The sequence below is a fragment of the Lepidochelys kempii genome, chromosome 11, assembly GCF_965140265.1.
Source record: "Lepidochelys kempii isolate rLepKem1 chromosome 11, rLepKem1.hap2, whole genome shotgun sequence".
In the NCBI taxonomy this organism is placed as follows: Eukaryota; Metazoa; Chordata; order Testudines; family Cheloniidae; genus Lepidochelys; species Lepidochelys kempii.
The window spans coordinates 8,124,170-8,138,444 of NC_133266.1; the positions used below are offsets into that span (position 1 = coordinate 8,124,170).

A 14,275-nucleotide genomic window follows, 5' to 3' on the forward strand; every position below is an offset into this window, starting at 1 on the left:
TCAAAGCAATTCACACAGAGAGACTCAAAGCAATACTCTGTAACAACAGAAACAGCACCCAGAGATTCCCAGCCCTTTTGTTGTATTAACAATTGTGATTAAAATAGAGATAGAGGATGTATGTGGATGGATGCTTGGTGTGGATAATAACTGAATGATCAGGGAGGTGCCAGCCTAAGAATCCAGTGTCCATCGGCTGAAGAAGGCGTCAAGTGGAAATAACCAGAGGACTCCCCCCCCACCCCCCCGGAGGGCAGACTGGAATCCACCCAACAGCCTCAAGGATGGGAGTACCAAAGAACAAGATAACATCTAGCAGCACGGAGCCGTCAGGAATGTGCTATCTGCTGATTGATTCAGCAACAGCACGATGAAGCAATTCCCATAGACTGGCATAGGAAGAAATCCCTATAAAAATGGACTCTAGAAAGTGAGAACTTTGGGGTCTGATTCTGCAAACCAACTTCCAGGAGCATCAGATGAGCATCTGACAAGGCCCTGCTCCCTCCTTATGTCCACGCCACCTGACCAGTGGCTTGGCATGAGCAACTCTAAGGCTGGTAACTATGATGATAACCTTGCAGAACCTGTGTGTGTGTGTTTGTATATGAATGAATGTGTGAATAAATATGAGATTGAATGGAATGTTATAACTATAACTAACTGCTTACTATGATTCTTTCTGTATTCACAATAAATGTGGTATTTTGCCTTTTTCCCTTTAATAAGATCTTGCTGGTTTTTGTTGGTATAACAGGACTGCTTCGAAAACATGCACCTAAGACTAGTTATATTTATTGTACCCGTTTGCAAGTTAGAGAGCACTCTGTATGTCACCCGCTGGTTGGTACTTGTTTTTCTGTTCCAACCTATCCTGTACCTTCCTCATTGTTTTGGATACCACATTCCAGGTATCAGTGGAAAGCACTCCATAACCATACCAGAGCATACCTTCTTACATCTTGCTTCTGACAGGTTTTGTATTTTTCTGCAACAGACTGTTGCAAAGTGTTTTGGGATATACCTTAATATGAGTAAACTGGAGTGAATAGTATTCTGGGGAAAGCATAATACAATTCACGGTATACAATTAGCAGGATTACCCAACATTCAGATGTTACATAATGTGTGTTTAATACATAGTGATGCATACGTATAATATTTTGGCTAACAATTAGAATGTTTGTGTCCTTATGTAGAGCATAAATGGAGAATACACCTTTGTATTTATCTTGCAAAGGAAGACCCCACAGGATATGTCTACATCTCGGACACCCATGGCTGGCCTGTGCCAGCTGACTCAGGCTCACAGGGTTCGGGCTTAGGGTAGATGTGCAGCCCAAACTCTGCGACCCTCCCACAGTACTTCACAGGGTCTTAGAGCCTGAGCTCCAGCCAGAGCCCAAATGTCTACACCTCAATTAAACAGCCCCTGAGCCCAAGTCCCGTGAACCTGAGTCAGCTGTCACAGGCCAGCCATGGGTTTTTAATTGCAGTATAGACATACGCTTAGAGCTTTCCTGTTTCAGACTGCTTTTCTTTCACACTTCAAATGATGAGTCAACTTCAGGACCTCTTAGCCTGAAAGCCTCTCTCTGAGCAATTACTAGCTCCATTAAATGCCACCTATCCCTACTGCTCTGTAGATGTGAATGCAGTCTTATTTCATGGGATGTTCATTTGTTTCCTTAGGAGTATTCACTTGTTAGTCTTTTGGTGTACAAAAAACAAACAAACCCCATTTGTTGTAAGGATAAAAAGTGCTGAACCATCAAAAATTTGTGTGCGCACATGTGTCCTATGAAGGTGGTGGCTGTGGCTGAGCTGATTTTTGCATGGGAGACAAACAACCAGCTCACCATGGCATTTAATTTTACATAACTGTAGTCAAATCTCATGCCTCTAAGAAAGTTGGTAATCTACAGCCCTCTTTCCCCCATTCACCTATCTCACATCAGCTTGTTCTGTGATCACGCTGATGTACTAAGCAAAAATCAGTATTTGGACAAGACACCTCTAAGGGACTCCGTGCTGCAGGAAATGCTGTTGGGGCTCAGACACTACAGTTCTGAGGGCCATATAAGTACCTAGCTGTCTAATGGGAGGGAGGCTGCAGGGACTGGTGGAACGGAGAGGTTGCAGGGAAGTGTCAGAGGTAGTGGCAGAAAGCAGCCTGTGAGGGGAAATCAAGAGGGAGGTTGAAGTGACCAAGGAAGTAGGTGGCAGAGAGGAAGAATGTGAGCAGATTGAGAGGAATGAGGAGGCAGGTGGGAGGATAGGACACTGGAAAGACCATAGAGGGAGAAAGTGAGTAGGGGAGGGCGCCTGTATTCTCCTCCCCTTTGTGTCCCTTTCTGACAACACAGGGTACCCTGCTGTCTCCTCAATGTTTCTCAGTGCGGCGGGTGGGAGGCAGGATAGTGATAAGAGATTGGGAATGTGGGAAATAGAATGACAGCTCCCCTCCAAGGATATGGGAGTGTGCAAGTGGAGTCCACCCTCACAGCGGCCAGCGAGTAGCCTGTATTTGTGTGCTTACCCTTAAGGTCATTTTGAACCTGACATAGTTACATATGCATTGGAGGCGGGTGGCTCCTCCTTAGAGCAGTGGCTCTCAGCCTTTCCAGACTACTGTACCCCTTCCAGGAGTCTGGTTTGTGTTCCGTACCCCAAGTTTCACCTCACTTAAAAATGACTTGCTTACGAAATCAGACACAGAAATACAAACATGTCACAGCACGCTATTACTGAAAAATTGCTTCCTTTCTCATTTTTACCATATAATTATAAAATAAACCAAGTGGAATGTAAATATTGTACTTACATTTTAGTGTATAGTATATAGAGCAGTATAAACAAGTAATTGTATGAAATTTTAGTTTGTACTGACTTTGCTAGTGCTTTTTATGTAGCCTATTGTAAAACCAGGAAAATATCTAGATGAGTTGATGTACCCGCTGGAAGACCTCTGCGTACCCCCAGGGGTATGTGTAACCCTGGTTGAGAACCACTGCCTTAGAGGTTGAAAAATCAGACAGGCTAAGAAGAAAAGTTTCGGGTGGTAAGTCCATTTCCTGATTTTTGTGGTGGGGGGCGGGGGCTCTGCCTCATGACTTTTGAATGCTGGTAATATCCTCTGTTTCCACCTAGTCATAGGAAAAAGGAAATGGGGATGGTTTCTCCCTTGGGTAGGTGCCTGTGTTGGCCATGGGAGATGAAGGGGGCACCCTTATGCCAAAATATCTTGCCTTTCTATAGCAAGGGTCATCCTGGGGATCTCAGAATATTTCAGGAACATTAAATGCAAGCAGAGTAAGGAAAAACTGCACTTCCATGGTAGGTCTGTGAGCCTTATGGGAAAGATGGGCCATGTTATGTTTGGGGGATAGAAATCAGGCACATGGGTAGTTCACTTGAGTTTTCCCAGGGGATTTTGAAGCAAAACATAGCATCTGAGAAAACACGGAAACCAAACCAAAAGGCAGCTAATAGAAAACTTGTGCATGGAAAGAATTGAGTGCTAGTCAACCTACAAAGCCATGGGGGTATTGTACAGTCTGTGTAGGTGTGATGTTACCCACGAAAGAAGCTGGTCTGTGGAAAAGATGGGACTTTTTACAGTTTGCATTTGGCTCATCTGGTTAGAGGGCTGAGTGTCTGGAGTAGCATGTACACGAATCCTGTTCCTGCTACTCCAAACTCTGCAGGGAAGCACGTGAGTTACAGTGACTGTCTATTTGGAGGCATGAATTCACAATAGCATCGGACACAATGTTCTGGCTCATTTTCTTAGGTTTTTTAATTAACATCTCCATCTAGTGCAATGTGGGTTGATTTGTCTACGCCTCTGATGAGAACCATCATTATCTTATGATAGTTTCTGAAACAGGGGCCAGGGTTCTGCAGCTGCCAGGAGTTGGGTCAGAGCTACTCTCTCCTAAATACCCTTCCCTGGTGGCATTACTCTTTTAAAGTTAGCATTTATAGACTCATAGAGACATAGGGCTGGAAGGGACCTCAAGAGGTCACCTAGTCCACCCCCTTGTGCTGAGGCAGGATCAAGTAAACCTAGTCCTAGACCATCCCTGTTTACCAATGGTTCTCAAACTGTGGGTTGGGACCCCAAAGAGAGTCGTGACCCCATTTTAATGGAGTCAGCAGGGCTGGTTTATCCTTGCAGGGGCCTGAAACCGGAGCCCGAGCCCGAGCCCCACCGCCTGCGGTCGAAGCCAAAGCCTGAGGGCTTCAGCCCTGGGTGGCGGTGCTCAGGTTACAGGCCCCCTGCCTGGGGCTGAAGCCCTTGGGCTTTGGCTTTGTCCCCCAGTTCAGGGCGGTGGGGCTCGGGCTTTGGCCCCCGACCTGGGGCAGCAGGGCGTAGGCGGGCTCAGGCTTCTATCCCCCCCCTCCTGGGGTCACACAGTAATTTTTGTTGTCAGAGGGGGTCATGATGCTATGAAGGTTGAGAACCCTAAAAACCTCCAATGAGGGGGATTCCACAGCCTCCCTTGGTAACATATGCCAGACTCACAGGCATAGGTTGGCAGTGCTGCATACCATCTCTCCTGTAATTAGTGTTTAACCAAGCCTGGAAAACTTTGTTCAGGCTGCTCCTGTGCCTTTGCTTGTCAGAAGGGTAGGAAGAGGGGTGAGCTTTGCTATCATTGCCACCAGGGCGGGGGGAGAAGTGGGAGGTGCGCTGGGGAGGTTCCATGACATGTCTGCTGTAAACGTGTCCTCACTAGGCTCCAGAGTTAACAGGCACCTAAAGGACAGAGAGCACCTCCTGCACTCAGCCTTTGGTTTCAAGTGTGGGGTGTGGCCAAAGCGAGGGGCCCTTCACTTAAAGGGGAGCTTCCTGTGTTCCTCCAGCCCCAATGGAACTGCTCCTGCCTCTCTCCCTGGTGCCTCAGGCTGGTGGCACTGTCCTGCTCTGACCGCACTGGAACCAGGGCCCTTTTAAGAGGAGCAGGTACTCGTTACCTATGCCCGCCCTCCTATCAGCAGCAGCCCTGCCCCTTTAAGGAGAGCTGCTCTCTGTGGGTCCTAGGGTGGGTGACTGCCCCTCCAAGGAGAGGTGGTCCTTCGTCGGCCCTCTGGCAAGTGGCACAGCGCCTTTAAGGGGAGATGGTCCTGTGGAGGCGCTGGGGGAGGGTGGCATAGCCCCTTTAAGGAGAGGTGGCCCCGCGTAGGCCCTCTGGAGTGTGGCACTGCCCCTTTAAGGGGAGCTGTTCTCTGTGGGCCCTCTGGTGGGTGGCACGGCCCCGTAAGGGGAGAGGGCTCTCCGTGGGTCCTGTGGAGCGTGGCATTGCCCCTTTAAGGCGAGCTGACGCCCTCGGGCGGGCGGCACAGTACCTTGAAGGGGAGGCGGGGGAGGGACCTCGCGGAGCCGAGCGGCCATTTTTGGCCCGCCGGCCGGTTCTGGGCCCGCCCCCGAAACCGCCCCAGTCTCCGCCCTCCGATCCCGAGCCGCCGCCGCGGGGGCTCGCTCCTACTGCAGCTGCCGGGGCCGGCTCCGCTCCCGAGCGGGGCAGCAGGTGAGAGGGGCGGGGCGCTGCCGGGGGTCCCCACGGGCGCCGGCAGGCTGGGGGGGGGGCGTCTGTCAGGGCAACCCCCGCGTGGTGTAGTGTGGGGGCGAGCCCCCCCTTTCCCTGCAGCCCCCCACCCCCCGGTTCCGCCCCACCCCGAGTCGCCCCCCTCTATTCCCCCTCCCCCCCACCCCCCCGGTTCCGCTCCAACCGCCCCCCGTCTATTCCCCCCACCCCGAGTCGCCCCCGTCTATTCCCCCTCCCCCCAGCCCCCGGTTCCGCTCCAGCTCCCCCCTCTATCCCCCCCTGACCCCCGGTTCCGCTCCAGCCTCGTGGGCGGCCCCCCCCCACCCCGTGGGCTGTGCCCTGGCCGGGGATTTGCCCCTGGTTGCGTGCCGGGCGGGGAGAGGGAGCCAGGCAGAGGATCCTCGCCAGGCTCGGCCCGTCCCGGGAACCCGGGTGGGGTGTTACACGCCGAGAGAGACGCGGGTCTGCCCCGGTCTCGGCCGGTCGGGTCACGGCCGCCCCGCCTGGGCCGCCCCGCGTGATTGCGCCGGAGGCACTGGCCGCGTCCCGGGCTTAAATGGGGGGGGGGGGGGGGGGGCGCAGCATGAAGACGGTTCAGAGCTGCTGAGCTGTTCGCCGCGGTCTGGGCATTCAGGACCTCTTCCCCCACCCCCCTCTGGGACTCTCTCTGATTTTATAGCCAAGGGAGGTCGGGAACAATCTCATCTCCACCGAGGTATGAGACTAGGTGTCTACGCAGCGCACACACACACAGCCCCCCCTCCTTGTGACCGTGGGTCTCAGAGCCCCTGGGTCACGCTGCAGGGCTAGAACTAGCAGATGTTTGGGCTCAGGCTGGTGCCCCGGCTCTGAGAGCTGGGTCCAGCCCAAGTCCAAACGTCTACATGGCGATTTCTCGCCCCGCAGCCTAAGTTGGGGTCGGTTGACCCAGCCTCAGAGCCCGCTGCCCTGTTGTTGTTGTTTTGTGTGTATTGAAACTTTTGGGGGGACCTAGAAAGAAATCTGTGACTGTCTGCTGTGTAAGGAGCATAAGTGCATCCACTTTCTCCTCTGGAAATCCAGGCAGGCCACATATGCTTTTTGTAGTTTTATTGCATGTGTGACTTAGTGATGGTTCATTCTCTAATTTTAAGCCTTTCAAGTGTTATTTAAAGGTGCTTGAATGGTATTTTCCTGGGCACCAGATAAAGTAAGAAGCTATAGTTATTTGTTTTCCAAGCAACGAAGCTATCTTTTATAGTACACCCGTGCTGTACACAGGAATCTGTTACATCTACAAATTACTGGAACAGTCCAAATTGTGAGGCAAAATAGTTTTGTACACTGTTTTTTTGTTTTGTGCGCGTCTTCCTCTTCAGTTGCTCTTTTCTGGGTAGATTTGCCAAGCATGAAGCATTGTGAAGAAGGGCAAGAGGAAGCCTGAGCTGTTCAGCAACTCCTTGCAAACAACCTGTTGGATGTCTCTGTGAACAGTTATAGCAGAAGCATGTGGCTTCCCACTGTCCTGTTTAAATACTAAACTGCAGTGGGTAGCTTTGTAAACTCTGCTACTGTTTTTTTGGGAGGTGAAGACATAGAGGAGACAGGGCTGGGGCAGGAGACAGAAATGAAATGATGTTCAGCTTGCCATTTTCTGTATGGCTTCTTAGTTAGATTTTCTGACTGTCCCTTTAAACCATATATTTTTCATTTTAATTAAATATGAGACATAGGCCTCATCCTTCTAGTCTACTAGTTTCAGTAAAACTGACGTTATGAATGGCGCAGATGTTATTGGATTATATTATGAATGGGAGTGGATATTATTGTGGGTTTATGACGCAAGTCATATTTGTAATTTTTTTTTTTAAGTCTCTGTTGCTATTGGTCTTAGTTAACTTTAGAGGAATTTCTGATTTGCACCATGATAGCATGTGGCAGGCAAGTCCAGACAGAATACGGAAGATACGTTTGGTGTTTTTTACTTTTGGGTTGTGATTAAGGTTGAAACTTACAGGGAACCAGCTTGTTTTGACTCAAATGTGATTCATGCAAGGTGCAAATCTCCAGGTGCTTGTCATAGCACAGTTTAAACCACGGGCTCAGGGGTGACTGACCTTCCCAAAACAGTCTTAGGCCTTGTGTGCATTACAAATGCTATGGAACCTGGCCACAGAGGAGGCATCACATGAACTGGTTACAAACATGTTTTCACTTTGTAGTGTAGGCTGGTTATTACCTTTTGTGTGATTAAGGTCCAGATCATACTACAAACTGGATCAGCTTTCAGATTCCCTGGTTGCAAACAACTGAATCCCTGCATAGAGCATAATTGAAGTCAGCAGGGCTGTGCTAAGGTACAGGCTTCCACCTGTGCAGATCAGCTTACAGGATGGAGGCCCAAGCTTGGAACTAACTTAGGGGACTTTTCTGTTGTGACTCAAGTCCCTGATGGGATTGTATTTGTAGTTTAGATAGGAACTTACAGCCTGGGTAGGTTTGCCAGCTCAGGCACTCATCCACCTAAATCAGCGTTTCTGTGACTGAAAGGGAATAAATGTGTACAAATTGTCTGATTTGTTTATAAATTGGATTTTGTGCACAATCCAAAGAGTATTAAGAACTGTTTGTAACTTGTTCCATATGAAAAGGGGAGCATTTCAATCAGGAAAGTAGCCTGGGAGAAAGCATAACTAACTATTTTAGGGACATAGAGAAATTTGACTGCCATGGGTATAAGCTCACTGTTAACGGTGTGAGATCTGAATAAGGAGTCACTGGATTTTCCTAAAATACTTTACTTTAAGCACCCAAGTTGTCTTAACATGGTGCTGGGAACCAATCCCCAAATAAAAGCCTTAGTGAAACACTGAATGGGATTCAGGATTTTCTAAGGAGCTGAAAGGAGTTAAGCACCCAGATCCCTAAACACTTCAATTGAATTTGAGTCCCTAATTCCATTAGACCCCCTGGAAAATCACAGGCTTCATTAAGTGCTGTCTTAGATTCTTTTGCTTTCTTGAAATGTTAATATCTGTCCTTTCTTTGTCTTGGGGCTCCATAGCAAAGATGTTACGTTTCTTTCGACGAACTCTGGGGCGTCGGTCTATGCGCAAGCATGTGGAGAAGGAGCGGCTAAGAGAGGCCCAAAGAGCTGCAACCCACATCCCTGCGGCGGGAGATGCAAAATCCATCATCACTTGTCGAGTATCGTTGCTGGATGGAACTGATGTCAGTGTGGACTTACCGGTATGAAAGAGAGACAGCTGCTTTTTAAACACTATTGACTTGCATCAGTCAGGTTCAGTTCTTTATTTTCTGTGAACTGGATAAAGCTATATATGCCTGTTTGTCATAGCAACCAACCCAGATCTATTAGCATCTGATTATAAATAGGTGCTGAAAGGATAATGCAGTGGTTAGTCAGTGCTGTCAGTTAACATGTTCATTGTGCTGTAAATATTGAATGTTTTTCACTGCGCTAGTGAGTTGTGGCATACTGAGGTAGGTCTAACTTAGATGGAGAGATGCTTAGCAGCATTTGGGGGTGGTTCATATTTCCTTTTCAGTCCTGTGCATGCACATTGAAGGAGAAGTTAAGCCCCTTGGTGTAACTCAGTTAATGGGAGTGATGTACAGGGAAATAAAAATTGTTTCTGAAGTTCTGTTACCTTTTCATTCAGCAGCTTTCTACCTGATATCTATGTAGACAGATTACTGTTGGCATGTACCAGATTATTGAAAGTTAACATCCTTAAATCTGAATGCTGACTTCTCTGATAAACCTGCGTAAAGAACCTTAAATAATATTTTTGATTGTGTGTGATGTGTCTGTTTAAAAATACAGGGCAGCCTAAAGAGCTGAAGATCATTTGTGAGTGTTTGTTTGCTTTGCATGATGACATATTGGCCAACAGGACTGACAATGGTGACTGCTGCCACTCAGCTCTATTTAGTTTGTAGCTATGTCAGTGATGTCTTGTTTGAGTTTGAACAGCCCAGTGTTGAGAAGCTGTGGCTCACTGCGGCTCTCTTAACGTATGACTAGATCATGAAAGATGTTGACTTTGGTGTGAATTGCTCAGTACCAATGAGATTGTCGGAGCCACTGCTCAGAATGGTTGCTCTGCAAGTCCTGTCTTAAAGCAAATGGACTTTCTCTCATAATTAACTGTTCAAGAATGTGTTAAAATTAGGGCTGTCGATTAATCGCAGTTAACTCACATGGTTAACTCAAAAAATTAATCGCAATTAAAAGATGAATCATGATTAATCGTGGTTTTAATTGCACTGTTAAACAATAAAATACCAGTTGAAATGTATTAAGTATTTTTGGATGTTTTTCTATACTCTCAAATACATTGATTTCAGTTACAACACATAATACAAAGTGTACAGTGCTTACTTTATATTATTATTTTGATTACAAATATTTGCACTGTAAAATGATAAACAAAAGAAATAGTATTTTTCAATTCTCCTCATAAAAGTACCGTAGTACAATCTCTCTATCATGAATGTTTAGCATATCTGGCACGTAAATACCTTGCAATGCTGGCTACAAAAGTGCCATGCGAACACCTGTTCTCACTTTCAGGTGACATTTTAAATAAGAAGCGGGCAGCATTATCTCCCATAAATGTAAACAAACTTGTTTCTCTTAGCGATTGGCTGAAGAAGAAGTAGGACTGAGTGGACTTCTAGGCTCTAAAGTTTTACCTTGTTTTGTTTTTGAAAGCAGTTATGTACCAAAAAAAAATCCACATTTGTAAGTTGCACTTTCACAATAAAGAGATTGCACTATGGTACTTGTATGAGGTGAATTAAAAAATACTATTTTGGGGGTTTTTTTTCACAGTGTAAATATTTATAATAAAAAATAAATATAAAGTGAGAACTGTACACTTGGTATTCTGTGTTGTAATTGAAATTAAATATTTGTGGATGTTTTCTACATTTTCAAATATATTCAAGAAATGGTATTCTATTATTGTTTAACAGCATGATTAATCGCAATTAATTTTTTTTAATTGCTCGACGGCCCTAGTTAAAATAGCATTGGGCATTCTAGGGATTGCTTGACTCTCGAGTAGTACTGTGGTGGCAGTGAGGTACAGTGACTAGAAAATAATCCCTTCTCCAATACTTGAAACAGAGTTCCTGAATTTTTTAAAAAATATTAGAAACATTGCATTTATAGAGATGTTGTCTAAACTGACTAACAAATAAGGCCTTTAGAGTGAGTAGTAAAATAATACGCCCCTGTAAATTTTGTTGAAACAATATAAGTAGCATGTCCAGGGCTGTTTTGTATGTAAAATGCTTGACCTGGAACCAGAAATGCCCACAAACACTTTATAATCACAGCTGCAATAGTAAGTACTAAAGTAAAGTGACTATACACAACTAGAACAATAATTTTTCTGCAGCTGGTGCTGGCTCTACAGGCAAATTCCTGGTGTCTGTAATAACATTTTTGATTCTATGAGGAACATACATTGATCTTTGAGAGGTGTCATGACTTATCATCCAGGTGACTAAATGTAAAGATGAAGGCATAAGTTACCTTTTTTCTTTCTAGAAGAAATCTATCATTCCTCTTTCTTGCTCCCTTGGAGACTTTTGCAGGCTAATCATTATTATCCAGGAGAGTTACTTCCTTGCCTTCTGTGAAATGACTTGGTCAGCCATCCAGTACTTGTGCTCCAGGAGTCAATGTCACCATCACACATGCTAGGCCTCATTTGTGGCTGTCTGGGAGAACAGTAACTGCAAATGAGCATGCTGTACTTGTGCAGCTACTTGTAGTATTTATAGTGTGGTGGTGCTGGTTAGCACAAGTGCTTGCTTTCCACAGCAGCACTGCTCATTGGCTTCTTCAGAGACTTTCCATTAATTTAAGATGACTTACTGGTCACACACTCTGCCTTTGTGTGTTGGGGAAGAAGGAAAAAGTAGGGGAAATGCAGGGTGAAACAAAGAACTTGAACACAGGTTAGAACACTAGTTAGGGAATATATGGGTTGGGCAAGAGGATAGCTTCAAACAAACAATCCACTTTGAAACTAGCAAGAAATTTCCCTGCCAACTCCTTTTCTTATTGATTGCTACTGTTTCCTCCTCTTTCTCACACACATCCGATGAAGTGAGCTGTAGCTCACGAAAGCTTGTGCTCAAATAAATTGGTTAGTTTCTAAGGTGCCACAAGTACGCCTTTTCTTTTTACACAATCTGCTGTGATTTACGATAATCTTTCCATTCAAGGGCCTGTTTTGATTCTTGTCTTTGGAGTGTATGGAACCCAAATGTTTCTGGAGTGCTCTGAGAGAGAACAGCTTCCTACAACAGACACTTAACTCATGGGGTAATTGGACTGGTAATGGGCTTTTGTCATCAAGTGTCAGCACAGAAGTCACTAAGCATTCTGTCCCCTCTCTGCATCCTCACATGTTGCTGTCGTTGCTGATGTCCTGCAACAGCTAAAATGAGAGGGAAGGCAGCTAGAGTGTTGAAGGTGGAAGTCTTGTGCTAGTTGTAAATATTTTTTGAAGTCTTATGCCATGGCACTGCAGGAGGCAAGAAGAGTTTCCTTGACTACAACATTATGTTGTTCCTAGTGTGTGTGTGTGTGAGAAACTTTTCTTTAAGGAAAGAAAATCATGAACAACTGGTGCCACGCCTGACCAAAATAGTGAGTGCCTCTTTCAGAGAAGGAATCTCCCCTTCCTCCTTCAAACGCTTATTAGTCCAACCAGCACTGAAGAAACCCATCCTGAATACTTCAGTCATAGGCAGCTACAGCCCAGTGTCAAACCTGCCATTCCTCAGGAAGCTCACAGAGAAGCTAACAAAAGGTCAACCATAATGAGCTCATCTGACATTCTGGATCCTGCACAATATGCTTCAGGCCAGGACATGGAACCAATAGCACTTTAGTGCACTGTTGGATGATCCCTTCCAGTCAATGGGTGGAGGACAGACATCCATTTTCATCCTGCTGGACCTCTTTACAACATTTGTCACTGTTGACCGTAAAATGGTGCTCTCTCGCTTGAGAGGTGTGGCAGGGGTTCATGTGCTAAAGTGTTTGAGTCCTTTTCTGGAAGGATGGTTAATTTTGGAGGGGTGGGGATTATTTCCCACTATGAGGACACTTCATGTGTGTCTGACACAGAAGGTCATAAATATCCCCTAGTAGAAGGGTTTGGGGATCTAGTACATGATATTCCCTGATTGTTTCCTCCTAAATAGTGGTGTCTCACTCTTAAGCAGGAAGCTGACAGTTGATTTAGGTCCAGGGCTTGTCTACACTTGTAAACTTACCCAAAATAGCTATTCCAAAATAATTATTCTGGAATAATTATGTTGGCATAAGCCCCTGTGTGGATTAACCTAAACCAGTAAAAGGCGCTCTTGTTCTGGAACAAGTGTGTCCACACAAGGCATTATTCAAAAATAGCTATTTTGGTACATTTCAAATATAGACAAGCCCTTCGCTGCCCTGTACTATTCAAAGACTTATTTTATTTAAACAACCCAGCCCTCTTGCTGTTAGAGGGTTTTTTCCCTCTATTACCTCCTGCCTAGTTTAATAACCTATATTAATCAAGCGTTGGGATTTCAAGAAATTACATATGCATGAGGAGGTTAATTTGTCTTCCTGAAGGGAGAACCAGTCTCAAATTTAGGTCTGTTTGTGGGTGAAGTAGTTAATGCTTTATTGGAAATCATTAAGCAACTTGGAAGCACTTAACTGCTTGTCCTTTGAGGTAACCCCAGCTCTGCCAAAATACACAAGGTAAGAGTGAGATCAAAATACCAGTCTAAAAAAAACTGAGTGTTTCTACAACTGAGTTGTTACTTTATAGTCTCTTGAATGGAAATGCAATAGAAATGTATCTTTGCTATTCCTTTGGAACGTGCTGGGAATGGCAGTTTTATTGAACACAAGTAAGTTTATGTGAACCCATAAAAAGTAACTTATTGTAGAGTTCATCCCTTGGCTTCCATTAATTAAACATAGACAGTAGGAGACCTGTTTAACAAACCTTTGGGAATGTATGTGTAGCTCCCAGCAGTGGAGTTTTCAACTAAAACTTTAAAATTTGTTTAACTTACACCAAATGGGTATTTTACATTTATTGTTTGATATAAATTGTGTCCATAAAACTGTGCGTGAGGGATGCTGGATTGACAGGGCCAGTAGTTAAGTCAGAAGCACAGTACAGGCAGGAATACAGGCTTTCCCACCAATACCTTAAATCCCATCCTTGAGGGACTGCCTCCCGCGGAATTCAGTCTCTGTCCATTTGGTCCTTTGTCCCTCTGCTTAGACTGCCAAGGTAGGTACCACTTGTGATGTGGACATCCATCCACTGGGAAATAAACATCCATGAATTTCAGGTGTCACTGAGTGGCTTTTAGACTATAACAGCTTTTACAACCTGAGCCAGGGTCAAACTGATGTCATAGATCAGGGGTGGGCAAACTTTTTGGCCTGAGGGCCACATCGGGGTTCTGAAACTGGGGATGCACAGCCTTCCCTACCCAGCCCTCCATACAAACAGCCTGGCCCCTGCCCCCTGACTGCCCCCCTCAGAACCCTCGACCCATCCAACGCCCCCTGCTCTTTGTCCCCTGACCGCCCCCTCCCAGGACCCCCTGCCCCTAACTGCCCCCCCTCAGGAACAGGTACAGAGAAGGGCTACTAGGATGATCCGAGGAATGGAAAACTTGTCTTATGA

At 45.8% G+C, this 14,275-nt stretch overlaps 1 protein-coding gene across 2 annotated transcripts in view; it reads left to right on the forward strand.

Annotated features, from left to right (window-relative positions):
- The first annotated feature begins 5,431 nt into the window (after positions 1-5,431).
- EPB41L5 (erythrocyte membrane protein band 4.1 like 5) overlaps positions 5,432-14,275 on the forward strand; it is a 54,891-nt gene continuing 46,047 nt past the window's right edge. For both annotated transcript variants that reach the window (XM_073305044.1, XM_073305045.1), the window contains exons 1-2: positions 5,432-5,534; positions 8,596-8,780. In XM_073305044.1, coding sequence (XP_073161145.1) covers positions 8,601-8,780 — 180 coding nt within the window. In that variant the 5' untranslated portion in view covers positions 5,432-5,534; positions 8,596-8,600. The remainder of the gene's footprint in view (positions 5,535-8,595; positions 8,781-14,275) is intronic.